An 11,907-nucleotide genomic window follows, 5' to 3' on the forward strand; every position below is an offset into this window, starting at 1 on the left:
GTTCAGATGATTCGACTCGAGTGAAACTCTCCTGTGTGGATGATGATCCCAGTTCAGATTACATTAACGCCAGCTACATTCCTGTAAGTGTGTGTTGCAGTGTGTGTGTGTGTGTGTGTGTGTGTGTGTGTGTGTGTGTGTGTGTGTGTGTGTGTGTGTGTGTGTGTGTTTGTGTGTGCAGGTGATTAGTGGTTGTGGTGGTGTATACGTGATGACGTGTGTGTGAAATAATGTGTGTAATGTTTGTGTATGTGTGCTTATGTGTTTGTAGTGATGTGTATGTGATATGTGTGTGTGAAATTAAGTGTGTGTGATGGTGTGTGTGATTTGTGTGATGACATGTGTATGATGTGTGTTGAAGGGAAATAATTTCAGGCGTGAGTACATCGCCACACAGGGGCCACTTCCTGGAACTAAAGATGATTTCTGGAAGATGGTGTGGGAGCAGAACGTTCACAACATCATAATGGTGACACAGTGTGTGGAGAAAGGACGGGTGAGAGGAAGATCCCTGACAAAAACCTTAACAAAAACCTTAACTAGAGCTTTAACCACAGCTTTAATTAGAACTTTAACTAGAACCTCAACTAGAACATCAAATAGAGGTTTAACTAGAACCTCAACTGTAACCTTAACCAGAACTTTAACTAGAGCTTTAACAAGGATCCTAACTAGAGTTTCAGTTCTCAGTATTTACAGTAAACTCTGTGTGTGTGTGTGTGTGTGTGTGTGTGTGTGTGTGTGTGTGTGTGTGTGTGTGTTTGTGTTTGTGTTTGTGTGTGTGCACAGGTGAAATGTGATCACTACTGGCCATTTGATCAGGACCCACTGTATTATGGAGATCTGATTGTGCGAATGCAGTCTGAGTCGGTTCTGCCAGAGTGGACCATCCGAGAGTTCAAGATCTGCAGTGTACATAAGTTTTATTTCTCTCATCATTTCTCTCACTCTTTCTGTCTCTTTGTCTCTCTCTCTCTCTCTCTCTCTCTCTCTCTCTCTCTCTCTCTCTGTCAGTTTCTTTATTGACATGATTAAGAACCTGCATACTTGGCTTTTAACATATTCGGGTGGAAAGAGACACGATGCTCAGAGGTAAAAAGAAAGGTGGTGGGATTGCTGTGTATGTGAATGAGAGATGATGTAATCCTGTACATGTTACCATGAAGGAATGTCTTTGCTCTTCGGAAATGTAACTTTTAGCTGTGAGTACTTGCCTATATTATTTACAGAGGAAAACCCTAACCCTAACCCTAACCCAGCGACTTGAAAGAACTGTTAAACCAGAAGGAGAGAGCTTTTAGGTCTGGTGACAGGAATAAACTTAAAAGGAGAGCTGAGGGAGAGACTGAGGGAGTGCAAGGACTCGTATCGACAAAAGCTGGAGAGTAATCTTTAGCAAAACATCGTCAGAGATGTGTGGACGGAAATGAAGCAGATCACTGGCTTTAACATTAAAGACCATCAGCAGGAGGATCCTGGACAGGCCAACAAGCTGAACTTGCATTTTAACAGATTCAGCACAGGACCACTGGCTGCGCCGTTCCACACAGGGCCAGGCTTTACACCCTCAAATCAACACCCACATTATTATCATCAGCAACCACTGAAACCAGCACACCACCCTGACTGACTGTGACGGCCAGCCAGGTAAGAAGACAGTGGGAGAAACTCAATCAAAACAAGGCTGCAGGCCCTGATGGTATAAGCACCAGGATCCTAAAGTTTTGTGCTGCTCAGCTCTCTGCTATCCTGCAATACATCTTTAACCTCGTCTAATGCAGAAAAAAATAACGGTGCTATGGAAAACACCCTGTGTAGTACTGGTACCTAAGAAGGCTATCCCATCTGGCCTCAACGATCTTAGACCCGTTGCACTGTCACATGTCATGAAGGTGTTAAAGCAACTAGTTTTGGCACATCTAGGACCACTGGTTAAACCTTCCCTGGATATATACAATACAATTTGCCTACCAGCCTAATGTGGGCGTTAGAAAATGCGGGTGAGTGGAGGCTGAACCCAAAAGCAGGATTTAATGAAAAACCAGGCAGGGGGAAAACACAGGTCAAACAATCCCAAAAAAAAAAAGAAAGCAGGCAGACAGAGCAATGAGGGCATAGCAGGCAGAGAATGTGGACTTTGCAACCCGAGGAGAAAACATGCTGGATATTGTTTACCATAGTTTACCATGAGCAGGACCCATGTCTGCTCTCCAAGACTGCTTTCAATGCAATGACTGGGACATGTTCAGGAAGCTGCAACCAACGGTGATCTCAGCAACTTGGAGGAGTACACGTCAACAGTGACCAGCTACATCGGCAAGTGCATTGATGACGTCACCATCTTCAATACCATCACCACACGCTCCAACCAGAAGCCATGGATGACCGCTAAGGTGTGTGTGCTGCTAAAATCAAGAGACTCTGACAAACTGTCCCGTGCCATCAGAGAAGCAAAGCATGCACACGCCAAGAGAATCCACAGCCACTTCCAGGACAGCAGAGACACGCGGCGCATGTGGCAGGGCATCCATGCGATCATGAACTACAAGACAACTTCACCTGCTTGTGACCGCGACTCCTCCCTCCCATATGTGCTGAATGACTTCTACACCCGGTTCAAGGTGCAGAACAACATGGCGGCGAGGAAGACTACCCCTCCTTCCAGTGACAAGGTGCCTTGTCTAACCACAGTTGAAGTGAGGAAAACTCTATGCAGAGTTAACCCACATATGTCTGCTGAACCATTCAACATTCCTGGCAGAGTGCTTAAGGAATATGCAGAACAGTTAGTGGATGTCTCCACCGACATCTTCAGCATCTCCCTCAGCAGCGCCGTTGTTCCTACGTGCCTCAGGATGACGACCATCGTTCCCATGCCAAAGAAGTCTACTGTCTCCTGCCTGAATGACTATCGTCCCGTGCTCACAACCATCGTGATGAAGTGCTTCAAGAGGCTTGTCAAGCGGAACATCAGCTACCACCCTCACTGGACCCCATGCAGTTTGCGTATTGTCCAAACCGCTTTACAGACGATGTCATCTCTACGACCCTTCATCTGGCCCTCACCCACCTGGACAAGTGCACAAGTGGACAAGGACTCATATGTACGAATGCTGTTCATAGACTTCAGTCTAGCATTTAACACAATCATCCTCAGCACCTGATTCAGAAGTTGAGCTGACTTACGACTGTGTAGCAATGTACAGCTCGAATCACAACATCAAGACAGTGGTGGGTCTCATCAGCAAAAACAATGAGTCAGCATACAGAGGGGCGGTGCAACAGTTAACAGCCTGGTGTGGAGTCAGCAACCTGTGTCTGAACGTTGAACCCTAATGTTAAAATGCCATCTCCCTCCCCCCATCCTGACCACGTTCTACAGATGGACCATTAAGAGCATCTTGAGCATCTGCATCACTGCCTGGAACTGCACCATCTCCGATTGAAAGAGCCTACAGAGGATAGTGAGGACAGCTGAAAAGATCATCGGAGTCTCCCCTCTTTCATGGACATTTACACCACACGCTGCATCCGCAAAGCCAACAGCATTGTGGACGACCCCACACACCCCTCACACACACACTCTTCACCCCCCTGCCATCAGGGAAGCATTCCGAAGCATTCGGGCCGTCACTTCCAGACTGTGCAACAGTTTCTTCCATGAAGCCATCAGGCTTCTCAACACTGATCACTGAACACAAGAACTGAACTGAAACTCACACACACACACACACACACACACACACACACACACACACACACACACACACACACTCAGTTCTCTTTTACACACCACACTGTGTAATATACAGCAGGTTTACTGGCAGCGCTATTTTGTGTTTTGTGTATTGCCGTATTGACTTGCGCTTTCTTGTGTTGTCTCTTTTGCACTGTTTGCACCAGGTTGCACACGATGTGGTAAGGACAATTACTAGTCCTTAACTCTGTGTTTTCTGTTATGTAGCTTTATGTTGTTGTATTTAGCAGCAGGGTTCAGGAGGAATGTTGTTTCATTTCACTGTGTACAGCTATATATGGTTGAAATGACAATAAAAGCTTCTTGACTTGATTTGACTGCCAAATGGCCGCGAACTAGGAAGTGTGTGGTGCGAACACGGAAGTGTGTGCCGTATACCCGGAAGACCCTGGCAAGCGTGGATGATGTGGTCATCTACCTGGATGGATGTAGTGATATTGTGAGGATCATGCTTTTTTTTTATTTCTCCAGTGCCTTTAATAAATTACAACCATTTCTACTGAGTGAGAAGCTGCACAGGATGGGTTTCAGCACATCCATTGTGTCCTGGATAACTGACTATCTGTTAGATAACCCCAGTTTGTAAGGTTGGGGAATTCCCTGTCTGAAGTGGTGGTCAGTAACACAGGAGCACCTCAGGTCTTTTGTCCATTCCTGTTCACTCTGTACACCTCAGATTTCCAATACATTATGCCACCTGCAAAAGTTTGCTGATGACTCTGCAGTGGTGGGGTGTATTAAGGATGAATAGGAGTCGGAGTACAGAGGACTTCTGGACAGCTTTGTACCAGGAACCATCTGCTCCTGAACATCGTTTAAACCAAGGAGATGGTAATGGACTTTAGGAAGGGTAAAACTGTGATTAAACCCATTACCATCATGTGTGAGGAGGTTGTGGTTGTGGACAACTACAAGTACTGGAGTGTTCACATAAACAGCAGATTGGACTCAAGGTGCTTTATTCTGCCCTGACTCACCTGGACAACCCTGAAGCTTATGCCAGGATGTTGTTTGTTGATTTCAGCTCAGCTTTTAACATTGTTAGCCCCTCCAAGCTAATATTGAAACTGAAACATGAAATCAGCACACATCTCTGCAACTGGGCCCTGGATTTCCTTATGAACAGACCATAGCCTGTCCGACTGAACACCGTCAGCTTTTCCCTCTCACCCCAACCATGGACTATTCCCCTGAGAGGCTACAGGTGCCTCAGACTGAAGAATAGCGTTTTTCCTGTAGCTGTTTCTGTACTGAACATCTGATTTAATACTGCAGTCACTTCTGTGTATTTTGCACATTTTCTCACCATCCATAACTCACATTTACACTGTACATTCAACCCATATTTAAACGCCATATAATGCATCACACATACATTCATACTTATACATAACTATATCATGTCACTGAGTATATCTTCTGACGTTTATCTATGCATAAACTTTGTACAGTATATTGTATATTTCTATATTTACCATATATTATTACTTACTGCACCTTCTGTACATTAATTCAATTCAACTCAATTCAATTCAATTCATGTTTATTTGTATTGTGCTTTTAATAATGAACATTTGTCTCAGAGCAGCTTTACACAGATAATGTAGTGATAAAAATGAAGAAGTCTAAGTTTGTCCCTGATGAACAAGTCGGTGGAGACTGTGGTGAAGGAAAAACTCCCTGAGATGCAGAAGGAAGAATCCTTGAGAGGAACCAGACTCGGGGGAACCTCATCCTCATCTGGGTTGCACCGAATGTCTATTTACAGCAAATAAGCGATGTTGTGGGGTACAGTGATGATGATCAGAACAAACTGTAGTCCTGAGTCAATGTAGCAGACTGTTCACATTAACTACAGTCCAAATCCTCAAAGCTCCCGTTCTTACTCTGGAATTTCATGAAACCACCCAAGGCATTCATCCTCCTCACACCTGTATATATGAACCTCATACACTATTTATCTACTGTTATTGTTTGTAAATGAGCCACAACGAACTTATGGTTAGATGCGAACTGCATTTCATTGGCTCTGTACATGTACCTTGCACAATGACAAAAATCTATCTAATTGAATCGAATATATTTTAGGGGATTGCAGGAAGCCAAGTCTCTCTCTGTCTTTCTCTCTCTCTCTCTCTCACTCTCTCTCTCTCTCTCTCACTCTCTCTCTCTCTCTCTCACACACACACACACTCTGGCTACTGCTCATCTCTATTGTTTTCCTTTAAGAAGATAATTAAATTGGATTGATAACCTATTACTTTTATACTGTGTTTCTTTGTAACTGTGATGTCATGAATGTTCTAATGTGTTTGGGTTGCAGCTTTTCTACAGAACACTGAAATTTATGAAACCAGGTTTATGCCTTTATTTTGTGTGTGTGTGTGTGTGTGTGTGTGTGTGTGTCTCGGTGTGTCTGTGTATGTGTAGGAGGATCAGGTGAATTACTCGAGAACGGTGCGTCAGTTCCACTACACTGTGTGGCCTGATCATGGAGTTCCTGAAAGCACTCAGTCTTTGGTGCAGTTTGTTCGCACTGTGAGGGATTACATTGACAGAACTCCAGGTTCTGGACCTTCTGTAATCCACTGCAGGTGTATATATAAACATACAGGAACACGCACACACACACACACACACACACACACACACACACACACACACACACACACACACACACATACATATATATATATATATATATATATATATATATATATATATATATATATATATATATATATATATATATATATATACACGATCAGAACTAAACCCAGAAGTACAACAATTCAGAAGAAGACCGGATCCAGAATGAACACAAACACAAGACCATTAATTAATTTAATTAACAATTTTTTTTGAGTTTACACTACAGTACATGTATAATTCCCTTCCCACAATCAAAAGGAGAGTCAAAACCTCACCATTTTTTGTTACTTACAAGGAGTCATAGAACGTAACCCCCACAAGAATTGAGGTTGCACTGTGTATATATATATATATATATATATATATATATATATATATATATATATATATATATATATATATATATATATATATATATACACACACAGCAGTGGTGGGCGTTCAGGGTCAGTAAACCTTCTCTGCTGGTCTAAACACTATCAGAAGCACTGACTTACATTTACAACCTAAATTCTAATATTTGTTCAATGAAATAGTATTAATTTATTCCATCAGTTTCTTCTCTTCATGTGGTAGTGTTTCTCTCGGCTGCACTGCTTCCAGTACGTGTATGTGGATGTTAGATTTTTTTTCCAATCAGATTTCAGCCTCTATGTGCTGCCATGTGAATCTAATCTGCTCAGGGCCTTCAGAATCAGTGGCCTTTATATCTTAGACTATATTATCAATAAATCTGTTTGTTTAACCAATCAGATTTCATATTCTCCTCACAGGGCAGCTAGCTGGCCCAGAATAGCGCCAGCATTTTTCCGTCCTTTGATTGGTTGGTCAGTTTTCACCCTCCATATGTGAAATGTCTCTCTGTAATGCCACGTGTTGTTATATTGTGTTTTTGTATTGTATTGATGGTTTCTATAATTGTGACATGATTGTGGTGTATTAAGAGGTGTATTAAGTCAGGGTACGCCCTCACTGAAGCCCCAGGAACTAAATGCACCGCCCACCGCAGTATATATTTATATATATACTGATCAGCCCACACACACACACACACACACACACACACACACACACACACACACACACACACACACGTGATCTTGTGTTTGTGTTACTTACAGTCCCTGGTTCTGAGTGGTTGTAGTTCTGGGTTTAGTTCTGATCGTGTTCCTCTCTTGGCTCTCCGTTTGGATTCACTTCTGTAGCTCAATCATTTCTTTCATATTGTTTTATCTTACAAATAGACATTTTATTTCTTTTCTTTGGAATGGGATCCAGTTCTTGTTCTGGACCTGGTTCTATTTCTGCTCTGCTTTCCAATGTTTCTGTTTCTGAATAAAGTTCTTTTTGTTTCTAATTAATCTTTTTGTTCTTATACCTTGTTTTAAACTTTCTTAACTCTGTTTCAAGGTATAAAGCTTAAGTTTTTCTTGTGTGTATGTGTGTTTGTGTGTCTCAGTGCTGGAGTCGGCCGTTCTGGAACCTTTATAGTTCTGGACCGGGTTCTGCAGCAGCTAAACACAAAAGACACTGTGGATATTTATAGTGCTGTGTTTGACCTGAGGCTTCATCGTTCACACATGGTGCAAACTGAGGTGGGACATGACCGCTGACCTCTGACCTCTGACCTCACTTTTAAATACACAATATTTATTTGGTTTGCCCACATCCCCAATCCAAAAGCCGCCCACACCCCACATCCCACCCACTTTCCCACTTCATTCCCTGCCCACACCCACCACTCCATTCCCTGCCCAGAAACAACACTCCAATTCCCACCCACATCCCCCTACATACCGCCCACATCCCCACTTCAATTGCCGCCCACATCCTCACTCCAGTTCACGCCCACATCCCACCCACATGCTACCCACTCCCCCACTCCATTCCCTGCCCACAACCCCACTCTAATTCCCACCCACATCCCCCTAAATACTGCCCACATCCCCACTTCAATTCCCGTCCACATCCTCACTCCAGTTTACGCCCACATCCCACCCACATGCTACCCACTACCCCAGTCCATTCCCTGTCCATATCCCGCCCACTGAAATCCCAACAGGAATCCCTCCACATCCCCACTCTATTTCCAGCCCAAGTCAAGTCAAGTTTATTTCTATTGCGCTTTTCACAACAGACATTGTCTCAAAGCAGCTTTACAGAAATCAACAGTGAAGGTGAATGGTGTGTATTTATCCCTGATGAGCAGCCGTGGCGACTGTGGCAAGGAAAAACTCCCTTAGATGTTATGAGGAAGAAAACTTGAGAGGAACCAGACTCAAAAGGGGAACCCACCCTCATTTGGGTGACATCAAGAGTTTGATCATAGAGCCCACATCCTGGCCACACCCCCACTCCATTCCCTGCCCACACCCTCACTCCATTCCCTGCTCACATCCTGTCCACTCCCCCACTCCATTCCCTGCCCACACCTCGACTCCATTCCCTGCCCACATCCTGCCCACTCCCCATTCCATTCCCTGCCCACATCCTGCCTACTCCCCACTCCATTCCTGCCCACATCCTGCCCACTCCCCACTCCATTCCCTGCCCACACCCTCTCCATTCCTGCCCACATCCTGCCCACTCCCCACTCCATTCCCTGCCCACACCCCACTCCATTCCTGCAGACATCCTGCCCACTCCCCACTCCATTCCTGCCTACTCCCCACTCCATTCCCTGCCCACATCCTGCCCACTCCCCACTTCATTCCTGCCCACACCCCACTCCATTCCCTGCCCACACCCCACTCCATTCCCTGCCCACATCCTGCCCACTCCTCCACTCCATTCCCTGCCCACACCCCACTCCATTCCTTGCCCACTCCCCACTCCATTCCTGCCAACACCCCACTCCATTCCTGCCTACATCCTGCCCACTCCCCCACTCCATTTCCTGCCCACACCCCCACTCCATTCCCTGCCTACATCCTGCCCACATCCTGCCCACTCCCCCACTCCATTTTATGCCCACACCCCCACTCCACCCCTTTTCAATCTACTCTCACTCTGCAGTTAAAATGTTAAACCATTAACAGAAAAAAATATATATTTAACTTTGTGTGTGTGTGTGTGTGTGTGTGTGTGTGTGTGTTTGTGAATGAGAACAGAGTCAGTACACCTACCTGCACTTATGTGTACGTGATGTTCTTCGTGCCAGAATGTTGCGCAGTGAGCAGGAGAACCTGCTGTGTCCTGTCTATGAGAATGTGGCTTTGGAGAACCACTGGGGTTAGAACACATTTTATTCAACATTCTGAATATGATATTTTATAATGTTTAGTTTCTTTAACTCTTTTATGTATTTATGTATTTTTAGGGCTGTCAATCGATTAAAATACTTTGATCAACATGGGCATGGACAAATATGGATGCCCTATGCAAATATATGTTTATAAATATATGTTTTTATTAGTGAAACTAAACTCAACATAGAGCGTGAAGACAAAATTTTATTGTAAATGTTTTAAAGTAAATATGGTTGCTTAAATTACGTAAATCATCAGGACACCAAACTAAACTTTTGCTGTGTGTTGCATCATGATGGATTTTGGTGCATCAGTAAAACAAATGTTTAATAATTAAAAAGTATAATTATATATTATTATTTATTTTTGTTATATCTAAGTAAAGAAAGGACTTTGTGAAGAAATGTGTGTTGCGTTGAAGGTTTTAATTTTGCCTCTTTTATATACAGGGAGTGCAGAATTATTAGGCAAGTTGTATTTTTGAGGATTAATTTTATTTGAGGATTTAATTTGAACAACAACCATGTTCTCAATGAACACAAAAAACTCATTAATATCAAAGCTGAATATTTTTGGAAGTAGTTTTAGTTTTAGCTATTTTAGGGGATATCTGTGTGTGCAGGTGACTATTACTGTGCATAATTATTAGGCAACTTAACAAAAAACAAATTCATACCCATTTCAATTATTTATTTTTACCAGTGAAACCAATATAACATCTCAACATTCACAAATATACATTTCTGACATTCAAAAACCAAACAAAAACAAATCAGTGACCAATATAGCCACCTTTCTTTGCAAGGACACTCAAAAGCCTGCCATCCATGGATTCTGTCAGTGTTTTGATCTGTTCACCATCAACATTGCGTGCAGCAGCAACCACAGCCTCCCAGACACTGTTCAGAGAGGTGTACTGTTTTCCCTCCTTGTAAATCGCACATTTGATGATGGACCACAGGTTCTCAATGGGGTTCAGATCAGGTGAACAAGGAGGCCATATCATTAGATTTTCTTCTTTTATACCCTTTCTTGCCAGCCACGCTGTGGAGTACTTGGGCGTGTGTGATGGAGCATTGTCCTGCATGAAAATCATGTTTTTCTTGAAGGATGCAGACTTCTTCCTGTACCACTGCTTGAAGAAGGTGTCTTCCAGAAACTGGCAGTAGGACTGGGAGTTCAGCTTGACTCCATCCTCAACCCGAAAAGGCCCCACAAGCTCATCTTTGATGATACCAGCCCAAACCAGTACTCCACCTCCACCTTGCTGGCGTCTGAGTCGGACTGGAGCTCTCTGCCCTTTACCAATCCAGCCACGGGCCCATCCATCTGGCCCATCAAGACTCACTCTCATTTCATCAGTCCATAAAACCTTAGAAAAATCAGTCTTGAGATATTTCTTGGCCCAGTCTTGACGTTTCAGCTTGTGTGTCTTGTTCAGTGGTGGTCGACTTTCTGCCTTTCTTACCTTGGCCATGTCTCTGAGTATTGCACACCTTGTGCTTTTGGGCACTCAGTGATGTTGCAGCTCTGAAATATGGCCAAACTGGTGGCAAGTGGCATCTTGGCAGCTGCACGCTTGACTTTTCTCAGTTCACGGGCAGTTATTTTGCGCCTTGGTTTTCCACACGCTTCTTGCGACCCTGTCGACTATTTTGAATGAAACGCTTGATTGTTCGATGATCACGCTTCAGAAGCTTGGCTATTTTAAGACTGCTGCATCCCTCTGCAATATATCTCACTATTTTTGACTTTTCTGAGCCTGTCAAGTCCTTCTTTTGACCCATTTTGCCAAAGGAAAGGAAGTTGCCTAATAATTATGCACACCTGATATAGGGTGTTGATGTCATTAGACCACACCCCTTCTCATTACAGAGATGCACATCACCTAATATGCTTAATTGGTAGTAGGCTTTCCAGCCTATACAGCTTGGAGTAAGACAACATGCATAACGAGGATGATGTGGTCAAAATACTCATTTGCCTAATAATTCTGCACTCCCTGTATATTTATTTATATTTTCAAATAAAAATGGTCAAACAGAAATGCACACAACATTAATTGCACATTAATAAATTTAGTGCTGTTAAAATGAATATGCTTTAATGTGTTATTATTGAGTTATTTTTGACAGCCCTTATATTAATGTATTTATTTATTTATTTATTTATTTACATTACAGATAGAGTGCACATGCACCATTATAACTGGACCAGATGAAGACTTCACTAATAAAAACATTAAATTTA

General features: G+C 43.2%; 1 protein-coding gene across 1 annotated transcript in view; it reads left to right on the forward strand.

The window, feature by feature from the left end:
* The window catches only part of LOC124385812 (receptor-type tyrosine-protein phosphatase beta-like), a 53,166-nt gene extending 41,259 nt beyond the window's left edge, over positions 1–11,907 (forward strand). The window contains 7 exon segments of the mRNA XM_046849172.1: positions 7–83; positions 362–496; positions 790–912; positions 6,188–6,351; positions 7,869–8,004; positions 9,520–9,640; positions 11,841–11,907. Coding sequence (XP_046705128.1) covers positions 7–83; positions 362–496; positions 790–912; positions 6,188–6,351; positions 7,869–8,004; positions 9,520–9,640; positions 11,841–11,878 — 794 coding nt within the window. The 3' untranslated portion in view covers positions 11,879–11,907.

Source organism: Silurus meridionalis, chromosome 5, assembly GCF_014805685.1.
Source record: "Silurus meridionalis isolate SWU-2019-XX chromosome 5, ASM1480568v1, whole genome shotgun sequence".
NCBI classification, from domain to species: Eukaryota; Metazoa; Chordata; class Actinopteri; order Siluriformes; family Siluridae; genus Silurus; species Silurus meridionalis.